Source organism: Silurus meridionalis, chromosome 15, assembly GCF_014805685.1.
Source record: "Silurus meridionalis isolate SWU-2019-XX chromosome 15, ASM1480568v1, whole genome shotgun sequence".
NCBI lineage: Eukaryota > Metazoa > Chordata > Actinopteri > Siluriformes > Siluridae > Silurus > Silurus meridionalis.
In genome coordinates, this window is record NC_060898.1 from 21,503,816 (window position 1) to 21,528,840 (window position 25,025).

Below are 25,025 nucleotides of genomic sequence, written 5' to 3' on the forward strand. Positions count from 1 at the left end.
TGAGGAGGTTCACATAAGCCTGTGATGTAATTTGTGTTTTATATAATTTTATATCTCAGCATAAAAGATTTATGGCTTGTGTGTATGTGTGTGTGTATGTGTGTGTGTGTGTGTGTGTCAGCGTTATCATTCTGATGGAGCACTTCCTGTTAGCGATTGGCTAAAGCCAGACGAGGTGGCCAAGTTAAACACTCTCACAGGATTTTAATTACGCAGTTCACACAGACACACAGGGACGGAAACAAACAGCCTAAACAAGCACTCATGACTTGGAACTAGCTGGAGTTTCTGCGTAATTATATTTATTTTATTGCCTATATATACCCAGTGCTTGTCAGTTTGGAAACACTTTAATGCTTTTTAAGAGACACATGCTTAATGTTTTAATACAACAAACGAGGTAATGTAATAAGATCATTATGTAACAAGATTAACTTTGGTCAAACAAATATATCAATTTACAGATCCAGGACTTACATTTTAATGAAAAATCCTCCCTTAGCATGAAGATCAGCTTTCAGACAGTTTGTTTCTCCAAACATTCGGCCGAAATACTTTGCCGTGCCTCTTTCTCCAAAGATGTTCTCCACTATGTTGGAGTTTTCTTACTTGTGATCCAGTTCCTCACCAAAGCAGTTCAGTAGGATTTAGGTGTGATGACTGGGCAGGTCATTCCATGATAGATATCACTCCAGATTACTGTTTGCTCTCTAAATATCGCTTTCAGAGCTCGGATGTACGCTTTGGCTCATTCTCTTGTTGTACGGTGAAGTCGTTTCCAATGAGCCACAGTCCAGACGGAATTGCATGGTGTTGAATTATGGAATGGTTGCCAATTTGGTTCAGTATTCCTTCCTGGAACAATCCTCCAACCTTCCCTGCTCCAAAACAACCCCAAACCATTAAACTGTCTGATCACATTATCTCTCCTTCCTGTTCACCATCTTAGAGAAGTTCTTCTGTTCGAGACAAAAATGTCAAATATGGACTCATCTGTCCATAGAACTTTATTTTTACTCATTCACTGTCCAATTACTGTGTGTTTTTGCCTTTTACTGAGTGTGTGGCGTGTCTTATCTGCCTTAATATTAATGTGAAGTCTAACAAACACTGAAAGAGGTACATTGGGGCATGAATCCCACTTGGCTCAACTTACTCAATAGACATTACTGTTACCATTCAAATAAAAACAATTTAAATATACAAATCAATTAGAGGCGGTGCCTTTTAGTCTTTCAGTTAAATCAATACTAGATTATTCAGTGCAGTTTTCTGGGATCCTTTCTCACTGTTGGGAGAAATCCAGTTTTTAAAATGCTAGAACTTTTTCCTTAAATAAATAAATGAGTCTAAATAAGAACTCCATTCTGGTTCCCTTCTGGAAAATGTCTAGGTTTTTTTTTTTATTTGGTACAAAAATGTATATGCAGAAATGACTGGGTATAACACAAAAGGCATAACCCTTTGTTTTAAAAACCTGTGTTATACCAAAGTGTCTTCATCTTCCCATTTCAATGCTCACAATGTAAATTCAACAGCTTTGAAACAACGAGCCGTTTCTGTCCACGTGTGTTCCACGGCACGAGGTTATCGATCCCGGCGAGCACCTCGGCTACGGCAACAGTCACTCTGAATATTTATAACGTCTGAGATAAAGAATGATGATGATAGCGAATGACAGAATGACAGAGACAAGCAGCAAAATAAACAAACAACAAAAAAAAAATGCAACCAGAGAGAACAATGAGGCCCAGTGTGACATCAAAGAGAGAAGGAGAGAAGAAAAACAAACCAAAAATAAATCTCCTGACAGACGCAAACAGACGCAGAATACTAATGCTTCAATATCTAACATTCTGGAAGCATAATATTCGTTTCATTATTCTTACACAGTAGAACACCAAACTAATATTTACACATTTGCACAAAACCTTCACACGTCTGAATAAACAATCGAAATCCACACTGAATTTGTAATGGTTAAAATGGTTATAATGGGAATGGTACTGGTTTTAATAGAAATGTATTGCATATAATGGTGTAACCCTGTAGGTCGCTACCATTTTTTTGTTACTACGGGTGATATATTGTGTCTGATACTATTTAGGACCAAAACAAACCTGTGGAGGCTCGTAGCTCACATGTGAGATGTGGTAGATGAGTGAATAGGATGATGGATGTGTGATCAGGAGGTAATGGGTTCAAATCCCAGCACTGCAACTGTTGGGGTCTTGAGTTAAGATAACTGTAAGTAAGTAAGGATGTCTGCCAAATGCCATAAAATTAATTATATCTACCAAACAACAATATAGATACCAATGGACACAGCATCATTAAGCCTCCAGACACCATGATGCGCACATCCGGCATTTAAAACCGTCTGTGTGGAAACAAAAGTTCAATTTGGTGTCCTGATGATTTATGCAATTTAAAACACTGTAATTACTTAAAAACATTTACAAGAACATTTTGTCTTCAGTCTCTATGTTGAGTTTGGTAATAATAATAAACAAACTAATAATAAACATACATTTGCATAAAGCATCAATATTTTTCCATGCCCATGTTAGAGTATTAAAAACATGAAAAGTATTTTTTACGACACATTTAGAACAGATAAAAATTCGATTCAGTTGTGATTAATCATGAGTTTTATGAGTTTAACTTATTTTAATGTAATCATGATTAAATATTTATAATTTATATATATACACACACACATGCTCCCGCACATTTCTACAGTCTTTTTATTTATTTGTTGTCCTCGCTCAACAGCTTCCACACATTTTTTACTGCCATAGTCTATTTATATTTGCAGTACATATATTTACATATTTATATTACATGCTGTACATATATTTGCATATTTATCTGCACTTGTAAATTAGCAAAATTGCTACTATTTACACTTCTGGTAGATGCTAAACTGCATGTCACTGCTGTGTATCTGTGATATGCAGCCTTTGGTTTTAATGGTACTTGAAGTGGAAACCATTAGAATTTCTGTGTTATTTCCAGCAAAGGAATTTAGTGTTTCTGTGTAGAAACAGTTATATATGTTTTTGTTGGCTTGTAAGAAAAGATAAAGCAGATCTCATACACATGCACACATTATATGGAAGTTTGTGGATTTCTAGAATAAGATTGGTATGTGTTCATTTTTTTCTTCAACATTCTTATTGCACAATTAAACCCGATTTGCTGGTATAATACATTTACCTTTATAGTATTTGGCAGATGCCCTTATCCAGAGTGACTCACACTTATTTCAGTTATACAGCTGAGCAATTGATGGTTAAGGTCCTTGCTCAAGGAGCAGTGGGAGCTTTGATGGAGCTGGGATTTAGTCCCATGACCTTCTGATCAGCAGTCTAACATCTTATCCTCTGAGCTACTCCGACTCATCAAGGCGGGTGTCCCAAAACTTTTGGTCATATTTACATTTAAAACATTTAGCACATGCTTTCGTACTCCACTTACAATTATCTTCTAATCTATCTGTAATAACCTCCACTCTTCAGAATAGTGACGGGTGATACGGTTTTTGCCTTTTGTGGAGATTTCTGCACTACATTCACATTCCCCGATGTTATCATGTCACTGCTGGAAGCTGTCCCATACCTTTAATGAGACCATTTGTCCAGAGCTTGAAAGCAGTTCATCTCATTTATCATTAGGCTCTCACAGGCACGAAGCTCTCGCTTCCTCAACTGTTTATTTTCCCATAACCTGTCTAAACCTGCCAAAAGTTACCATTAGGACACATTCCGTACCCTTGCTTGATAATTAAACATTTCATCAACATTTTTTTATGACTTTCAAGGCAAAGCTTAGGTATTAAACTATTTCTGTCTCATAATTCAAAGACATAAATCTTTAGCTTCATCTGTTATACGCCTGCTCGCTCGCTTCGTAGTCCAAAGGTTTCTGATGTAATATTATTGCAGGTTGACTCTGGGGAGCGGATGAAATATTGCTCCTTCCTCCCTAAATTAGATCTTTCCCTATTTAAAAAAAGAAAGAAAGAAATACTGAGGCAGCATGTCGCATAACAGTGGCAAGCATTGGTGTTCTGCGCTGAACCATGCTGCGTGTAGCTAAGCTAGCTAATATTGCTTCGCTAGAACAAACACGCTCGATACAGAGTAAAAACTAAACACCACATGTGGTCCCCATTTGCTGTTATAATAACCTCCACTTATCTGGAAAGATGTTCCACTAGATTTTGGAGTGCACTTGTGGAGATTTGTGCTCATTCAGCCACAAGAACGTTATTAAGGCCAGGTACTGATGTAGGTAAACGTTAACAGCGTTTTAAATGGGGACTAAATGTTGGATTATTATTTTTTTAGCTCGGCCCAGTCAGTGTTTCAATTCATCTCAAAGGTGTTCAATAAGGGTTTTGATGGTTTTGGTTTAAGTCTCAACTGAAAGGTAAATGTAATGCCACTGCACCCAAAGACATCCTATACATTGTGTGCCACCAACTTTGGGTTAACATTATTGGAAAGAACTACATATGGATGAAAATGTCAGGTGTCCTAATATTTTTGCCAATATAGTGTATATTTAAACTATTGTTTATGACAATCTTTAAATGTATACAATTAATTATATAAATTTAAATAAAAAAAAAAATATATATATATAACCTGAAAAAAGTCAATAGACATGATATGTGTATTGTCATATAATTTATCTTGATATTAGAATTAAAGCATCGTATCGCCCAGCTCTATTCCCGTCCTGATGACATTATAAATGCTAAAAGATTCATCATAGATGTCTATGATCATATTTATTGTATTTTTTTTTTGGTTACTGTATCATTTTGTTACAGTATCAACACCCGCGGCCTCAATACTATGGCGAGTTCGAGTCGGTAGTTTCTTCCATCATTTGTTCCTTTCTAAATATTCTGCTTGCTGTTGAATCGATGCTGAACTGGACGTTGGTTAAAGGTAGAAACCACCGAGTTTAAAACAGAGCATGCGTTCGATCCTGATTGGTGGATTGCTGCTGAACTGGCCAGTTTTTATCCACTCATAAATCAAAAGAAGCGACTGATTTCGCAAAATGTAGTTGAGTAAAAAGAAAGATATGTGACTTTGAAATGTAGTGAAGTAAAAGTTAAAATCTCCCTAAATTGAAATAAGTCAGTAAAGTCTAGATACGCAAAAAAGCTACTTAAGCACAGTAACGAATTACATTTACTTCGATACTGTTGACCACAAAACTGTCCACATGTACGGACATCAAATCGGGATTACATGTAGTTTAAGATCCACATAAACAATTCACAATTTCTGAATATGTGTAATGACTTGAAACTATCATCACTGCATGAATCTCCAGCCCATGAATCAGGCCTGGGATCAAAAGCAATCCCCATATTTGTTTTATGAGGACTCGCTATTGTGCCTATTGCTATTGTGCCTCGTTCCACAAAATCTTTTTATTTCTAAAAAACAGAATATTTAAACTGTTCTATTGTATCACACATAAATTATGGCATACGCTCTTATCCGGGACGACTTACAATTATCTCATTTATGCAACTGAGCAGTTAGGGGCCATGCTCAGGGGCCCAGCAGTGGCAGTTTGGTGGTTCTTGAAATTAAACTCATGAGTCTTTAATCAAAAGTCCAACATCTTAACCACTACGCCGCCACCTCCTGCTTCAGTTATGATCCCGTGTTGAAAAGGTGTTCATTATTATACGTCCCGCATCACTAACATTGCATTTTATTCGATCAGATGCTTCATTAAGACCAGCGCTACACTCTCAGAGATCAGATATCCATTTGTATTATTAGAGAGAGAGAGAGAGAGAGAGAGAGAGAGAGCCCAATACTCTGGTCCAGCTGTGGCACCAAATGTTGAATGTTTAAATTCGTTTTATCTGAACGACATCTTCTCAAACACACACCAAAAGACACAATGAGAGACACAATGAGACACTCAGAGCTTGAGGGCTGTTCAGAAACTAGGCGAGAACAAATGACCGGTCGGATCAGTGTGTTAAATAATACAACGCATTATGAATCATATCACCTCTCACCTCTGGCGTCAAAGAACTCCTCATCCGAGCTGTCCATGGACTCCTGCACGATGTTCTGCAGCCTCCAATGGGATGCACTGAATTTTCTGGTCACATCTAGGAAACAAAAAAACGTAGAAAATGCAACAGATTTTATATTAAATTATATATTCCCTCCAACTGAACGTAAAATGTAACTGCTATATAAAAATGAATGTCAAAAACAGCTTGGTGGCAGGGGCAATTGCGAACGTCGTCCACATAAATACAGATCTGAAAAAACGCGTTTTGGTTTTACAACGCCCTTCGTCTACCCTGGCATTTTGGAACACCTTTATACACCCGTATACTGTGCATGCATAAAAACCTAAGAAGCTTCTATCAAACTCATTTCTGTCAGACACGTATTGACTTTCTGTATCTTTGAATGATTTAGCAAAGTCGCGGAAAAATCATGGAAAAGTCGGGAGTGCAGTAGCTTAGTGGTTAATGCATGGATTCGGCGCTGAAGTTCATGAGCTCAAATCCTAGCCACACCAAGCTGCACCAAGGTGTATCAAGGCCCTCAACCCTCTACTGCATAGGTTTATCTACCAAATGCTGTTAATGAAATATAAATATATATGGACAAAAGTATTGGGACACCTGACTTTTCCAGGAATATGTTGTTCTTCCCCAAACTGTGACCATATTTGGCACACAAATGCATTGAATGTGGTAGCATGAAACCCTCCATTCAAACTAGGAGATCCAAACCTGTTCCAGCAGGACGATGCATCTGTACACAAAATCAGATCTATGAATATATGGGATGGAATGAAAGATCTCCTGCTATAGAGCTCTGACCTCAACCCTATTATACATCAGTACCTGATTTACTAACATCCTTGTGGCTTAATGTCCACAAGCACACTCCAAAATCCTGTGGAACATCTTCCCAGAAGATTGGAGGTTATTTTAAGTGCGCGCGGTGATTACATGTCGGATGCTCAAAAATAAGCACATACCAACCATAGCAAACTTTTGTCCATGTAGTGTATATGTCCTAATTATGGTATAGGCTACAAGTTAGTCTGTCATGTGATGTGCAGGATAATAGGTAATGTAGTCCGTAGCCATAATCCTGACATGTAATCTGTTTCATTCCTTAAACCCGAGAGGGGAAGCCTTTCCCCGCACTCTGATCCTGTACGGAAACTCAGTCGCAAACCGAGTGCCACTGTGAAGCAGAGCGTGACTAATTAGAGCGTAAAAAAAAAGAAAAACTCTCTGCTGTCGGTGGGGTGGATTCGGCTGAGCTCTGAATAAGCCTTGCAAAGACCTCACTCCATTTATGCCTCATTGTTCCCTACCGCTTTGTAGATAGGGCACATTTTCTCCTGGTAGTTCTTAAATAAAAAACAAGTGCTCCCGCTGGCAGGCGCATTAGCTGCCGAGAGGAGAAAAAGCAATGAAGCTCTGTCAGGAAAAAAATATCCAATAATGATTTATGCAATGCAAAAGAATTATTAAAAAATGCCTTTGTTGATTAATGGTCAGGGGTTTTGGATTTCGAACAAGACCCACAGCTTATCTTTATAAATCTAGTAGGTTTTTTCACTTTATCAAGTGTAGCTACGTTCTAATGATTCATGTTTGGGACGCAGGTGGTCATTTCCTTTCCACTGAGCACACTGACCTCCATCATTGATTAAATCTCAAAGGAATGAAAGAGTTTGGAGGGTTTTTTTTCTTCTTCTGGAGACCGGGTTCCGCTTTTTTATTTATTTATTACAGTCTTACATTCAATCTTCACAATCTACACTATCAATCACTGATCACTGTGACTTCTCTGACTCACTGACTCACTGGGTATGGTTAACTGACTCATTGGTTATGACTCAGTGACTCACTGGATTGTGACTTCACTGACTCACTGACTATATTCTGTTAACGATAATAGATATCATTGCTATGATACACAATCATTCACTAATTGTGACTTTATTGACTCACCGACTGAGGCCACTGACTAATGGGTATAATTTCACTGACACACTGGTTGTAACTTCACTGACTTACTGGTTGTAGATTGACTAACTCACTGACTCACTAATTATGACTTCACTGACCCTGGTTATGACTTCATTGACTCACTGACATTGGTTTCTTGACCTAACTGACTTATTGGTTAGGACTTAACTGACTCACTGGTTATGACTTAAATGATTCAATGACTCACTGGTTATGACTTCTCTGACTCAATGGTTATTATTTAAAAAACTCATTGACTCACTGGTTGTGACTTCACTGACTCACTGGTTAGGACTTCACTGACTCACTGGCTATGACTTATGTGACTCACTGACTCTCTGGTTATGACTTAAACGATTCTCTGACTCACTGGTTATGACTTAACTGATTTACTGACTCACTGGTTGTACCACTCGAGCCCTCGTCTTTTCTCTTCCCGCCTCCACGGCTGATGAAGGACCATTTTCTGGTGTTGTACTTCATCACTGAGACGATCCTCAACGCTTCTCCCAGCTTGCAAAATAGAAGATGTCCAAACATTGTTTTCAGACATCTTTTGTAAAACGTTGGAGCTTAAGTTTAGAATTAGAACGTCTCCTCCTGATTTTCACTTCCCTCCTAGCTTGCCAACACACCCACCTAGCTGGTCTGCACTCTGGCTCTGAAAAATGCCTGCCAATAAACCCAAACATTAACAGAGCTGGGATTTGTAACGGCCGTCAGCTGGGCTTACGACAAAATAACGGCCGCCGAGAGAGCCCCGGGGCGGAGTGCGATCTCAATGCAGCACATTTCACACCATAAATCGCTCTGGGCCTTAAGAGGACGGCCGACTCGAGTAGACGTGTTAATAAGTGGTTATAAAATACACTGCATTCGTCTCGATCAACACAGGAATCTGGAGCAGAGTTATTATTCCCACTGCAAACTAGATTATTGTACACTATTCGGGAAAAGGTTTGTGTTCAAAAAATGTGAGTTTTTCAGTGTTTGTTTAAAGATCATGATTTCAGAGCGTGTGTTTAAAGAATGTCAGTTTGTAAGAATGTAAGAATGTGTGTTTAATTCAGAGATCATTCGTTTCACGATCACGAGTTCTGAGATTGTGAGTTTGGAAATCGTGAGTGTACAGATTCTGAATTTAGAGATTTTGAATCCCAATGTCCCCACTATGATCCATGACCAGGGCTCAAGAGGATTAAACAGGCCATGGATGTCATCCATTGTAAATGGTGTCTATATTTTGCATTTCAAACCTCTTTTCACAAAGGACTTGCCGAAATATTTTCTTGGCGGCGTATTTAAATCTCTTTATAGATGCTAATCTTTCTAGACATGAGTAAAAAGTGCTAATGTGACAGATTTGCAAAGTCCCAGAGATCCAGCAACAAAAGCAAAGCCATAAAACGTGCTTTATACGAGAATTCAGAAAACTGAAGGAAGGTCATTTAGGAAATTAAATTAAAAAGTATGTATGAAGCCTGAAGTTGTTCTTTGTTCCAAACATCACAGGCACCGAATACACAGCACATCGAAATGAAGCAGAGTCTTAAAAGAGTCTTCCTGCCAGTCACAAAGATATGAGTTTCTGGAATGATGGTCTGCCATGAACTGAACATGCTGAGAGTATCTCTCTTGCTGCACAGATGGTTCTGCAGCTCTGATGCATTGTCATTTCCCAGTCTCCCTCTGCGTCAACATAATTACAGTTGTTTCCCGAACTACTCTGCCACTGATATGACAGTAAAATATAAAGAACTGCGACGCCTGAACCTCGCTGCAATTAAAATCCATTCTGCTAAATACGCTCCACCTGCCATGTCATGTCATCTGCACATGGGCTTACCCATGAATCTAAGTCCGTCTTCAAGAGTGTCGAGCGTTTAACGTGTCATAACATTTATTGGCCTAATTACAGGGGAAATTGTGAAGCCTTTCCCAGACACAACTCCAGCCAATTTTACAGACATGACGGATTGCATGTGTCAGAGGTGCAGTCCAGCACCTGGTGGTGCCTGGAATTCTAGAGTCCCAGAGAATCTTTTGGTGTTCATTTCACTATAAAGGAAGGCTTTCGCTATTTTTAGTAGCATAAAATTATGGCGGACGGTAATAGGTTGATGTTTAATCCTCATTTAATTCAGAGCAATCCGACAGTGCGTTGGTTGTCCTTTGCCAAAAAAAGAGTAGAGAAATGACAAGGCCAAGAAAATACTGTTGGAGTGATTTACAGAGCCGTGATGACTCATTCCAGAGCTGGATTACACTGGAAGTGTGATGGTACAGCACTGATGGTACTCTTCAACTCAATAAAATATTATTGCACCGAGTAGACAGAAACTTAAACTACGATAAACAGGTGATAAAAAAAGAGCCATCCGGTGGGGCAGGTATCACGATGCCCCATGCTACAGTTAAAGTAGGCGCACCAAACAAAACAGTTAATAACAGATGCCAAACTGGGATCGCTCAAAACTATTTGTTTTAAAGCATATAATCAGAAATTATATGTAATCTAACACACTCAGTGCAAAAGTGTGTCTACAATGTTCATAAACGTTTCGGGAATAAGGACTTTGGACAAGATAATGTCCGTGCATCAGAAATGTATGCACACCGCCGTGACCTTGCATCACAAATAAAGGCTGGAAATCATGTGAAAAACATACCTCATTCTGCCACTGCCCTAGTTTTAGATTTTTGAAATGCAAATTTGGCTGAAACCTTGCAAATACACTTGCTTTTTCGTAGAGGACTGAACAAAGGTACATCTAAAAGCACTACAGAGACTACACTGGATACACTCATTACATCCAGAGAAATCAGACAGTGAAGCTAAGAACGAGAGTGGACAGTCATCACGGTAGATTCTATAGAGGTGCCTATATATCAGCATTCCATAAAGGTGGATATGTGCTTTTCCTTTAAAGGCAAAATGTTACATCTATTTTTATTTCTCCAAACAGAAAAAAGCTCTTGGTTTGAACGTCATTTGGAGAAGAGTGAAAAAAAACACAACTCTGTCCCTCGTCTGTGATGTACATGTCGAGCCACGACGACCAGTTCCAGGAATGGTTTACACTGGACTAAAGCCAAATGTGGTGTTTTTATAACATTTATGTGCTTGTTAAACATGGCTTGTGGGAGCCCAGTGGGTAAGACTTTTGACTTTGATTAAAATGTCATCCCAGCACCACCAGGCTCACACTATTTAAGTATTCATGACTCTCTGCTCTCCCCTTCAGCCACTGCTCGTAACCTTGGGGTAACTATGGAAAATGAACTGTACTTCCTTCTCCTGTCGATTTCTTCTCTACAACAACCGAAGGATTCAACCGTTGCTCTCCACACAGGCTGCCCAGGTGCTTGTTCAGTCTCTTGTCATTTCAAGACTCGATTACTGCAACTTTTTGCTGGCAGGTCTTCCTCTGAACAATATCAGTCCACTGCAAATGATTCAAAAAACGCAGCTGCACGACTTGTGTTCAATCTGCCCAAGTTCACCCACACCACCCCACTGCTGAGCTCCCTTCACTGGCTTCCAGTAGCGGCACGTATCAGATTCGAGACACGGATGCTTGCCTACAAGGCCAAAAATGGACCAGCACCATTTTACCTCAGAGACCTCAACATCTTGCACTGCACCACGCTGTCTGAGATTCTCCAGCACTGCTCGACTGGTACCACCTTCTCTCAGAATGAGAGGTTAGTATACTTCAAGGCTCTTCCCTGTTCTGGCACCGAGGTGGTGGAATGAACTTCCCCTATATGTCTGTACAGCGGATAGCCCCTCTCTATCTTCAAGCGACGATTGAAGACTTTCCTCTTCCTGAAACACTTAAATTAGCACTTTCCAAGTTTGCTCTGTAGAATTCAAGAGTTATATTTATATTAAGTTTGTAATCTTGCGTACCAGTGTAGAGTTATTTATTGCTAGAGACTCAAAGCACTTTTGTACGTCGCTCTGGATAAGGGCGTCTGCCAAATGCTGCAAATGTAAATGTAAATGTAAGTAGGTTGTAGATTAATTGTTAAGGCATTGGTCTTTGGATCCAAAGGTCATGAGTTTAAATCCCAGCCACAACAAGCTGCCACACCTGGGCCCCTGAGCAAGGTCCTCAACCCCAGCTGCTCATTTGTATGAATAAGATTAGTGGAAGTCACTAAATTCAAGAGACATTGAACTTCAGAATGGCATCAAAATGTCATCCGAGCACAATCAGAATATCACTGCTTGGCCCCGAGCAACGCCATTAATCTTCAATTGCTTAGTTGTATAAATGAGATTATTGTACATTATCCTGGATAAGGGCGTCTGAGCAAATACCGTAAATGGAATATGGTATTCCAGATTTAGCCCTTCTTTGCTCTTATGATAAGCTCAACTTTTCAGAAATGGTTTTCCATCAATGAAAGGACATTCAGTGCCACAGCGATGAGAATGGGCTCCCTTTTGAGTCTGGATCCTCTCACAGTATGGCATCTCAGGAGGTTTTTCCATGCCACTGTGGCCAATGGCTTGCTCATTAGATATACACTTATAGGCATTAACATATAAATTACAAATTTCTACCCTCTTTAAAGCTGATTTGGGACATTGTTCATTGTTATGAGCAGTAAACAAATAAAACTGAATTGAATTGTATGTAAATAGGTGTGTGAGTTCAGGCACTGCGTCTTCAAAATGCCAAATAATTCAAAGTGCTGTCTGCTCTGCATACATGCTCTCAGAGACACCCACAATTAGCTAATGTCTGAGTGATTGACAGGGGATGATCCCACAAGTTATTTCATCCCACCCAGCCAATTTTGCTTTTTTGGCTCCAAAACCACAGGTGGCAGTGGCATTGATGGGATGCTGGTGATTTATGGATAATACATAAAAAAAAACCTAAAGATTGTGTTGGTAATCAAGCCAGTAAGGCAAGATCAGCTCGAAAACAGACGTCCATGATTGTTTCTGATATATCAGTGCTCGCACGGTTTCCTACTGTGGAGCATCGTGGAGTATCAGACACTTTATTATTCATTATTAAACAATTTTCTGTCTTGTCAGGCCTTCATACAACACCCTGTCTGAACATGGTCAGTGCACCTCTACAGTCTGCCAGCCGACATACACAGCTCAACTAGAGCAGAAATGATTCGAGCTCATGAAAATGGCTTTGAGGAAGATCTTCATCTCATTATGCAATCCTGTTTAAAAGGACAAAGAAAGATATTTAATCAGAAATATAACCGTTGCAGAAAATGTACAATAGGAGGGTCGGATTCCTTTTTTTGCTTTCTTGCTAGATATAAATACACAACCCGCAACAAAACACATGATGAAAGGTCAGTGTATTGAGCATGTCCAGGAAGGCAAACATACAGCAAAAGGGCAGTGTGTAGAGTACACGGACCGAGGCCAATAGGCCAAATGTTTGCCATGTCCGGCAAACTGCATCCACCTGCAAACCATGAACAAAAGATGTGTCTTAAGAATATAGACATTGGTTCGTCATTATTAGCGAACGTCGACTGAAAGGAAAGGAATTCGCTTCAGGGGATGAAAATGAAGAAATTATTAAATTTCCATTCCTGACTCATGCTGGTACTAACAGTTGTGGCAGGAAACCATCGGGCGCAGGAAGCCATGACTGATCTGGATCATAAATCATGTATGTGCTCAATCATTTGACGGATGTCTTACTAAAACTTTCACGTCTGATAAATTAACAGCATGAGACAGCGACGGCTCAGGACAGATGGACAGCTATGGACAGATTGCAGCTGGATGTATCAATGGTTTAACAAACGGTTATCTTCTTGGTTACCGAATCCTCGTTCACAGCTCAAATTCAGAATTGGGACCAACGATTTTTCTATCTGACACACGTTATAGAGAACACACTTCCTGATGTTTGACCTAAATATTATCTAAAGGTCTTGTCCCATATCTGCATGAACGTTTTGCATTGCCTTACTGCCACAATTACCACATGGTAACTGGTATCTCAGTGGTTAAGGTTCTAGGTTACTGATCAAACTCCAGAATGTTGGTGGCTCAAGCCCCAGTATCACCAAGCTCCATGGGCACTGTATCATGGCTGACCCTGCACTCTGACCCCAGCTTTCTAACAGCGCTGGAATATACGAAGAAAGAATTTCACTGTGCTGTAACATGCATGTGACAAGTAACAAGCGCCTTTACCTTTAAATACCACTACATACCATCAGCTGTTCACCATTAAAAGCCATTCCCATATGGTTTTCATTTCATAGTGTGTTTGTGTACATCAGAAAGTCAATATCATCAAACCAAAGAAACCAGTGTAGAATCTTACTGGAGTCGGGATGCTTAATGGTGTCCAAATGGTCCCTACTGGTGTCAAGTAGATACCAACATGTCATCTACAAGTAGTCAAAGGTGTTCCTATGGTTCCTAATGTTATTAGAGCATTGCCTTAGCATGCCATCAATAGATGGCAACAAATTAAAGACCCGCTGAGACGATTATTTCCAATTAAAACCAATACATTTCCCATTACAACCAGTAAAGTGATTACTAAACTCTATGACTATGAAACTATGGAAACTCCTTCCATAAAGAAATGTCTTAATACATTTTAGATATATACAGTATATGGTAATAGTTTGTGGACACCTGACCATAAGATTGGTATGTGCTTCTTTTTGAACATCCCATTCCACATTGGGTTTCCATTTGCAGTTATAATAACCTCCACTCTTCTGGGAAGATGTTCCACTCGATTTTGGAGTGTGCTTGTGGAGATTTGTGCTTATTAGTAAAGTCAGGTACTGATGTAGGTGAGAAGGTGAGGAGGTCTGGGGTGCAGTTCACATTCATCCCAAAGGTGTTCAGTAGAGTTGAGGGCAGAGCTCTATAGCAGGAGATCTTCCACACAAATCCAACTCGTAAAGCAGATCTTCATGGAGCTAGCTTTGTGCACAGGTGCATTGTCATGCTGGAACATGTTTGGGTCTCGTAGTTCAAGCAAATCGAAAATTTCATTCTACTTCATCCAGAGACATCTGATACAATTGTGTGAACTTTGTGGTAACAGTTTGAGGAAGAAGCCCATATGGCTTGAAAAGTCAGGTGTCCCAGTAGGTTTGGCCATATAGTAAAAAAAAAGTTACAGCTCGAACTGCTGTTAATGCATGCATTAATAATGAATAATAATGCACGCTTTTTAATCGGATTCCTGAATTTGACCGCCGCTTCACTGTGAAATTCTGGCTTCTCTATCCATTCTGTGCTTCGAAAATATTAAACACAATCTCTTTTTGCCAGTTTCTCACTGCCATGGCTGTATTATGGTCTAATTCTCATTATAAAAGCATGCTGAATTTATACAATAGCAGCTCAGACAAAAATAGATGCTTCATGCATAATGGAGTTTTCACGCCCTGCGGATAAATGGGACGATCGCCGAGCGGAGACGGGGAAGGGGTTCGACACGTCGCCTCTTCTAATTCGCGAGCTTTAAAGATCCGTAATTAACGATCGCCTTCTGAAATCCACTTTTATCCTGAGAAATGATCCTTAAAGACAAAACTGACTATGAAGTCCAACTGTGTCCGGTCGTCTCACGCTCTTTCTCTTTGACTTGAGAATGGACAGGGGTTCACGCTGAGCTGACCCACAACGTCATCTGCTAAAGCTTCACAATGTGAATGCGTCTATCAGCATAGTAAATCCACCTGACAGTTTTATTCAAGTGTGAGCTTCAACATCCAGAACTTTGGTGGGGCTTTTCTTCTTTTAAATGGCACTTAAAGTTGTTTTTGAGTATATTTAGGGATAAAAACTAATATTCCAGGGTATGCTGTTGGTTTGTAAATGGATTACTGGAGAATAAATCAGAATAATTGTAATGCCTGGAGTTCAACATCTCACACTGATGTGTTTATATTTCACTTATAAAAGTCTAAATGCTAAAGTTTTACCTCAGGGTTTCTTAGTTACACATTACTCTCTCTGGCTGTGCAGGAAAAGAAAACCCCTATGTCCTTTGTTTATACCCACAATGCACTCTGATGATTCTAAACTGCTCCAGATGATGTAGGTGCACAGTTGAGGTTGTAGTGTAGAGGTTTGGAGTCTTATCTGGGTTTCTTGCTTTAGTAAAATGGTATTCACCCTCCATATGTGTAATGTCTCTCTGTCTGTAATGGCACGTGTTGTTATATTGCGTTTTTGTAGTATTTGTATTTGTATAGTATTGATGTTTTCTATAATTGTGACGTGATAGTGTGGTATTAAGAGGGGGATTAAGTCGGGTACGTCCTCACTGAAGGCCCAGGTACCGAATGCATGGCCCGCGACTGATATCAAAATTATTGTAAAAAAATATATATTTTATTTATTTAAAAACATCAAATAATATATGTCATATTGTTATGTATGTATGATCATACGTTATGTACAGACTATTTCTGCTGTGTTTCCTGTCCAGAGAGATAGTTAAAAGGTGCGAGGGAGAGAGAAAGAGAAAAGATAAAAAAAAGAGAGTCAAAAAGAAAGAGAAAGAAAGGGAGAGAGAGAAAGAAAGTGATAGGGAGAGAAAAAGCGAGAGAAAGAGAGAGATAGGAAGCAATGGGGGGAGAGAAAGAAAAGGAGAGAAAAAGATAGGGAGAGGAGGAGGAAGTGAGAGAGAGGGAAAACGGAGAGAGAGAGAGAGAGAGAGTGAGAGAGTGAAAGAGTGAAAGAGAGAGGAAGAGAGTGAGCGCGGGAGAGAGAATGAAATGAGCTCACACTCTATCACACTCGGAGCGGTGATAAAAGATCAGGAAATGTTTAGATGCTGAATGTTCTTCATATAATCATATTTGCAATTATTACACAGCAATTATAACAGAGTTATCACACACACACACACACACACACACACACACACGCACACTGTTCATGCTCCAGCCCATGCTATCAAATTCTCACTTCAGCTCGCTGGACAGAAAGGCATGAAGGCAGACGTAAGGTGTTTATAGAAGTGATGAGAGGAAGTGGAAGAAGAGAGAACGAGGAAGTGGTTTGGTGCTTTTGGGGTTGTGCAGAAGAGCAGAATGAACATCTCAGACTGTTGTGTTGCTGCAGCTACGGCTCCCTTCTGAACACTGGCTCTTATCACCTCCTGCACCTGCCTCTGATTATTCGCCTTGTTTTGTCCCAGTAGTCCGTAAAATATCTGTGTGTGTCTGTGTGTCTGTCTGTGTGTGTGTGTGTGTGTGTGTGTGTGTGTGTGTGTGCGTGTGTGTTTTTTCTAAACTGTTATTCCGTCATTTCCTGTAGAACTGGTTTGCCTGGTTCTGTGACACACTAGAACGAACCATAGGTTCATGCCAAACCTGGTCTACAACATTCTGTAATCTGCCTAAAACTTTGCACCGGTCCTCCTTCATTTCTTTTACACAAAAGTATTGGGACACCTGTGTTTTCCAGCCATACGTGGTTCCTCGCCAAACTGTTACCACCAATTCAAATGCATACAATTGTATTGGGCGCCTTTGGATGCTGTAGCATGAAATGTTTCCTTCACTTGAACTACGAGACCCAAACCTGTTCCAGCAATGCTCCGTGCACAAAGCCAGCTCCATGAAAATACGCATTACATGGTTTGGAGTGGAAGATCTCCTGCTACAGATCTTTAAACCTTATTGATCACCCTTGGGATGAATGTGACTCCACCCCAGGCCTCCTCACCGCACCTCAATTTAATTCAAGGTTATTTCTAAAGCACTTTTGTAACAATTATCATCTCATTTAAGATCTTCCCAGAAGTGTGGAGATTATTATATGAGCAAATGGACACTCAATGTTAAGTGGGACATTCAAAGAGAAGATTGTTAGTTCTCAGTACACAATTCAAAAGACATGGAGTTGTCCAATGCAACATGTAGCATGATCCACATTGCTAGTTCAGCCCATGCATACAGATTGAGTTTGTTCATTTTGAACGCACATTAATCCCCCGTTTGACTCGAGTGACTCGAAACGTTGCCCGTGATTGATAAAAGAGACTAAATGGATGTGTCCCATCGACTCCGGGTGCACTTTATTAGAAGAGATTGATATTTAGTGAACGGTGCAAACTCGGTTCTCTTCCACAAGCCTCTGCGTCTAACGCCTATACATCACAACACAGTTTACAGTATGACAGGAGCGAAGAGGCTGATGTATGGCGTGAAAGCTCTGGGTGATGAGCTACAGCTATGAATTTGCCATAAAGCATTTTCAGTGCTGGTTTACAGAGCAAAGGGAGTGTCCAGTGTCCAGGCTGTTATACATTTTCCATTTAACAAGGACCCATAAAGAGCAGAGGATGTATTGAGAATAAAACCAAAGACAAGTAGACGATCTCACAATCTTCTCCTCTGTACGTCTAGGACTGAAGGTTGTCAACTGCAAATGTGTGTGTTACAATTCTGTGTATTTTCCTTGTCAGAATGTAAAAGCTAAAGGTGAGGTACCATCGACCAGTGTTCCTGTCCACTTCGGGTTAGCCCGGTTCATCCCAACACCCTACTTGGATGGAGTTCTTCTCGAATGGAAACCACTCTGTGCAGCTGGATTTAGACTGTAATTAATATCAACAGTCTACGACTATGAATCAGGACCACAGTTTGCATGAACATTTCTGAAATTAAGCACCTATTATTACACACCTCAACAATGGAACTGCAATGAATGGCTATTCGGTTAGGATGAGGATGAGGTTCCCTTTAGAGTCTGGTTCCTCTGAAGGTTTCTTCCTCATGCCATCTTAGGGAGTTTTTCAATGCCAATGTTGTCACTGGCTCGCTCATTAGGGATAAACTTACAATTATAAGAAACAAACATATGCACAATAAACGTACACATTCCTTTTTTACTTATAATAACTTTACAACTGCTTTATATTTGTAAAGCTGCTTTGAGACAATTTCCATGGTAAAAAGAAAAGAAAAAAACTTCTGTTGAAGACCCGAAAATGAAACAGAAGACATTCCAGACCTCTCACCTCATTCAGTCAGTTAGGAAACACAGGAGTCTTTAATGTTTTTTGAGAGACACATGCATGTTCCTTTTGTTTCTATGCAACAAACTTGGAAATGTAATGTTCTGAAGATTTACTTTGACCAAACAATGATATAAATGTCTGGATGTTCCACTTTATTTCCATTGAAAAATCCTCTCTTAGCATGAAGAACACACTCTCGGCATACAGACAGTTCATTTCTCCAAACTTTCAGCTGAAATACTTTGCCATGCCTCTTGTACTCTTGTACAACTCGCCAAAAGACCAGTTGGAGATTTCTTTCTTGTGATTCAGTTCATCCCAGAGCAGTTTAATAGGATTTAGGTGCGGTGACTGGGCAGCCATGATAGATAACACCCCAGACGACTGTTTGCTCTCTAAATAACGCTTACAGAGCTCAGATGTACACTTTGGCGTATAGTGTGAGACGCAGTCCAGATGAAATTGCATGGTGTATGTTGATGTATGGAATGGTTGCAATGTTGGTTCCTTTCAGTTTCTGGAATAAGTCTCTAACATCTCTCTTACATAAGTTCCATATCTGGACTCCACAGAACTTTCTTCCACTCATTCACTGTCCAATGTGTGTTTTTGCCTTTTACTTTTACTTAGTTTGCTGCATAGAAACTAAAGGAACATGCAGGTGTCTCAAAAAACAGAAACGACTCCACCCTTTTGACGGTTGTACAAGTCTTGGGTGTGTACATGCTGCTTTTTTTTTTCAGAACTACATTTCAATACAAGGATTGGTTTCAATCTAAAAGAGACATGGGTTTGAAGTGTCTGCTGGAACGAACCAGAGTCCCAAAACAAAAAAATGTACAGGTGTTCCTAATAAAGTGGAAAGAAGTAGAGTGTATTGCGAAAGACAGCACACTCCATGAGGCTGTAGCTAATGCACTCAGCAATATATGAAGAGCGAGCTTGTGATTTTTAGCTGCTTACATACTGGTGTAAAAAGCCAGGTTTGGAGAACTGCATTTGCTTTGTGCACTTTGATTGATCTCTTTCTTGTGACGAGGTGCCTGCTGCAAAGTGCCCTGAGTTTCACACAGTCCTCGGCATAAAGTGTTTTCATTTATTCCGCCACTCCGCTGCTCTCCTCCAGCGGAACGCCGTGCAAGAGTGGGGCTGCCATCTGGAACGATAAGGAGCCGCAATTCATCGCGTAATGGCACGACGGCGATAACAGCGTCACCCCGTCCTTGATTTCGTTCTCCCCAGTGAAGCCTGATGCCGTGAACCTTTCAGCCAACTCTCTCCTACTGCTTTTATTGAAGGTTGTGCAGCCATTAGTCACTGTACCTGTTCCAAACAGTTCTATCTCCAAGTGTTATCTCCATTAAATAACCTGGTGGGGTCGGCCAGCTGAAGCGGAACAGCAGTGATGAGCCGTGCATTTCACACCTTGGCCTTCAGTGGTGTCCTACCTGAATCAATCCACCTCTCAATACCATAAATTTTATGCCACGGCTATAAAAACCATGAATATTATAAAGAAACGCAGTATAACAGAGCGCTGCATCTCATACAGTGAGAATGAATGGCATTACTAAAGCAAGAAACCCAATAAACACAATTCAGCTGCACCTCATCTCCAGCAGAAGCATCAATATTAACCTTATAAAATGAACCTGGAGTGTTCCTTGAATTTCTTGTGCATTTTTTCTGTGCATTATAGTTTTCCGGGGGATTTGAATTATAAATGATAAGACAAATTATAAGACAAAAATATATTTCATGAAGAAGCTTAACAACTGTTTTGAACTGTTACGGCCAAACTTTCCGCACGATGTCTCATTTTCTGGAAAAGTCCATCTTGAAAATGTCCTTGTAAATACAGTGCAACCTCAATACTCGATTCTATGACCCCTCGTGAGTAACAAAAAATTGAACTTTCGAGAAACTCATGGTTTCTCATGAACTATTCAGTCCAGTTCCAAATGAAAAGTCGCCAACTATCGAGGTCGCGAGTGTCAAGGTCGCGAGTATCGAGGTTTCACAGTATATCTCAACCGAATTAATTCCTTCTCCTCTATCAGTCATTGTGGAATTTAAAAAAACAGCTATTAAATCCAAATGGATATATCTGTGCATGTGCAGCAAATCCGGTTTGCAAGTCTGACTAGCGCACCCTCTGACCCTCCAGTTAAAAGACGTGAAAATGGCGATGTATTTGGACCCCTGCAAAGGGAGTCTCGGAGTGATCAAACCTTTTCAAAAAACAGCTTTAAGAGCATGTTTAAAGCAAGCTTGACTCAGATATGAATCTTAGCCTATAACTCTGGATAACTTGTATCTCTTGATGACTTGTATCATGAAGGGAAAAAAAAATCTGTGTTCTTGCAAAAAGAAAAGGTGGGCCTGTTCAGGAATTTAGTCTTTTTCTGGAGGCAAAAATCAGTCAAGCTCACAGTAGTCAGACAGAAGTGATGATAATGAAATAATTTCCATAAAAATCAGTATACTGGTATAAATATTAGCGATATCAAGGGTAGAGAAGTAACTCTTTACGTTTCTAGTCAATACAAAAGTTGAACCATTTCATTCTGCGGAAACCGAATTAACAGCATTGGTGCTGAGAGAACGCACTTGGGAATCAGTTAAGCGAAGAGAAATAAATCAAAATATTAGTCACGAATTATCGGCCACTTTCTAAATAATACAAGTAGAGCATCTTCTAATAATTATATATATATATATATAAAAATACACTGTATGTCCAAAAAAAGTCACCACCTGGATTTAACTAAGCAAATAATTAAGAGCCTCCTATTGGATAAAATACTGCATGGGTGATTATGTTTCAGCTGGCAACAAGTTATTTAACCCTGACTGATGCAGTGAGCAGCTTCTCATTTCCTAAACAACCCTGTCGGAAGACGCATCCTGTGGTCGTGGAAAGCAAAGAAAACATTTAAGGAGATTGCTGAAAATATTAATTGGGTTAAGAACTGTCCAACGCATTATTAAACACTGAAAGGATACTGGGGAACCGTCATCTTCGAGGAAGAAATGTGGTCGAAAAAAAATGATGAATGATTGTGATCGGCGTGAAATCCAATTGTTAAAAAAACAACAGCAGAACTCACGACTGTGTTTAATAGTGAAATTAAGAGCATTTCCACATGCACAATGTGAAAGGGAATTCAAGGGATTGAGACTAAACAGCTGTTTTCAGCTGTTTTCTTATAACTGCTATTTTCTTGTAGCCTTAAGAAAACCACTCATCATTGAGGCTAATCTGGGAGACTCTAGAGCAATGGAAGAAGGTTATGTGGTCTGGTGAGTTCAGATTCACGAGTCCTAATGAGTCATGTCAAGAAGCTTTTATTGTCTTTTCAACCATATATAGCATTGAGCTACAAGAACAAAGAGTGAAGGACTACCACATAAAGTCCTCACCACATAAAGTGCGTCGTGTGCAAACTGGTGCAAAGTGCACAACAACACAGTGCAAACAGACAACACAAGACAATATGGAACCAATACACAAAACACAAAACAGCGCTGCCAGTAAACCTACTGCATGTTATACAGTACAGTGTGCAAAAGAGAACTGTATACAGAAGTGTACTTGTAAATAAACACAAAAGATTTTGCAAAAAAGCAATAACAGCATTCAAATGGATGTGCAAAAAAAACAGCATGTAAACAGTTATGTAGTTATAATAAAATAATAATATAATATTGAAAATGCTGAAGACATGGATGTGTGAAATGAGTTTGAGTGTGTGTCGAAGTTCAGATTTGTAGCAGCTTAGTTGTGTGAGTGTGTGTGTGAGTTTCAGGTCCAGTTCAGTTCTGTGTGTTGTGAAGTCGGATGGCTTGAGGGAGGCTTGAGGGAGAAAACTGTTGCATAGTCTGGATGTGAGGCCCGTATGCTTTTCTCTGATGGCAGGAGGGTGAAGAGTGTGTGTGAGGGGTGTGTGGGTTCATCCACAATACTGTTGGCTTTGCGGATGCAGCGTGTGGTGTAAATGTCCGTGATGGAGGAGAGAGAGACTCCGATGCTTAGGGCCTACCGTACAAGCCTGTGGGGGCAGTGCTATGATCTGGGGTTGCTGCAGTTGCTCAGGTCTCGGTTCAGCTTCGTTATATGCCCAAAGAATGAGGTCAGCCGACTACCCAAATATACTAAATGACAAAGTTATTCCATCAATGGATTGTTTTCTCCCTGATGGCACGGACAGATTCCAAGATGGCAATGCCAGGATTCATCGGAGACAAATTGTGAAAGAGTGGTTCAGGGAGCTCTGTGGTGGATTGGCCACCACAGAGTCCAGACCTTCACCCCATTGAGGATCTTTAGGATGTGCTGGAGAAGACTTTGTGCAGAGGCCCGACTCTCCCATCCTCAATACAAGATCTTGGTGAAAAATGACTGCATCTCTGGGCAGGAATAAATGTTACGACATTGCAGAAGATTATCGGAACGATGCCACAGCAAATGCGCGCCGTAAACAAAACTAAAGGCGATCCAACGAATTATTAGAATGCGTGACTTTTTTTTTTTTTTGCACGGCCAGTGTATATGTAGCGCACATGGTGTTATACGTTGTAAAATGCGAATCGGTGAATCGTCCCTAATCGGCAGCAAACAAACTACAGATATTTTTTTAAAATATTCATATTATATTCATAACTGCAGAGCTTTTAAGAAAAGTTGTCAACTATAGACGAATCACTAAGCTCAGGGATCGTTCTTTCTGGTCCTCGCTCTTGTCTTGTGCATCTGTGCTGCTTGATCTACCTGTCATCTGCCATGTATCTGTAGCAGACAGGCTTTGGCACTGAAGATGCGTCTCTGGAGGAATAGCGGGCAGACTGGAAAAAAACAGGATGGTGAATTTGTCAGGCTGAATGGTGCACGGATTAATGTTAGGAAACGCTGATAAATCTCTCCCTGCTGTTAAGAGGGAAAAAAGCTTTGAGTACACCAATGGACAATTAACAAACTGTTTCATCATGGAGTTCTGGAGCTTAATTATGCCAGTGCCCTGTGTTCGTTATGCAACACAAATCATGTTTCCAACACAAATCTGCTTCGTTCGCATAAATGAATATATTAAAATTCGTATATTTATTTGTCATATAGACATTCGTACATGTCGTGAAATGCTTCTTACAACTGTCCAACATGTAAACAGACATAGACAGAGGTGGGAAGTAATGAAGTACAAATACTTTGTTACTGTACTTAAGTAGATTTTTCTGGTATCAGTACCGTAATTTCTGGACTATTAAGCGCACCCATATATAAGCCCCACCCACAGAATTTGACAAAGATGTTTATTTTGAACATAAATAAGCCGCACCTGTCTATAAGCCGCAGGTGTCTACACTGAAACTAATGAACTTTACACAGGCTTTAATGAAAGACAGTGTCTGTTACACGGCTTGTATCTAAACAGTAGCCTACCAAGAAAGTCATTGTTCACTGTCTTCCTCCTTCCTTTCACAACTATTTCTCTCGAGAGTTTATCTTTTGGCATCGTCGTGCGTTTAAAAATCACCATCGGTGAAGCTTTTCTCCCGATGCCGTGCAGCTCAGAACACAGGTGAAGTGCGTTTTCATGCCAGGTTGTTTTCAGCGTGACGAATGATTCGCATTTCCTGTAGACAGTCCGAGTGAGCGGCAGGTCAAACGTCAGAGGAACATCATCCATATTTATGATGTGGTGCGGCCCGAATCAGTGGGAGCGCATCTGATTTAATATAAAGAGTTTCATTGGTACACCTGAACCCGTTCAGCAATTTCATTGGTCTAATGTTTTGGGGTTCAGTTTTTTGGCTTAAATCTTGTGAAACCCGGAAAAAAACAGGAAAAAATCCATTAATTAGCCGCTTAGTTGTTTAAGCCGTGGAGTTCAAAGGGTGGGAAAAAAGTAGCGGCTTTTAGTCCGGAAAATACGGTATTTTAATTCGCTATTTATTTCTCTTTAACTTTT

General features: G+C 40.0%; 1 protein-coding gene across 1 annotated transcript in view; it reads right to left on the reverse strand.

The window, feature by feature from the left end:
- plrdgb (PITP-less RdgB-like protein) overlaps positions 1–25,025 on the reverse strand; it is a 67,341-nt gene that overhangs the window by 33,002 nt on the left and 9,314 nt on the right. The window contains exon 2 of the mRNA XM_046868512.1: positions 6,062–6,157. Within this exon, the coding sequence (XP_046724468.1) occupies positions 6,062–6,157 (96 nt within the window). The remainder of the gene's footprint in view (positions 1–6,061; positions 6,158–25,025) is intronic.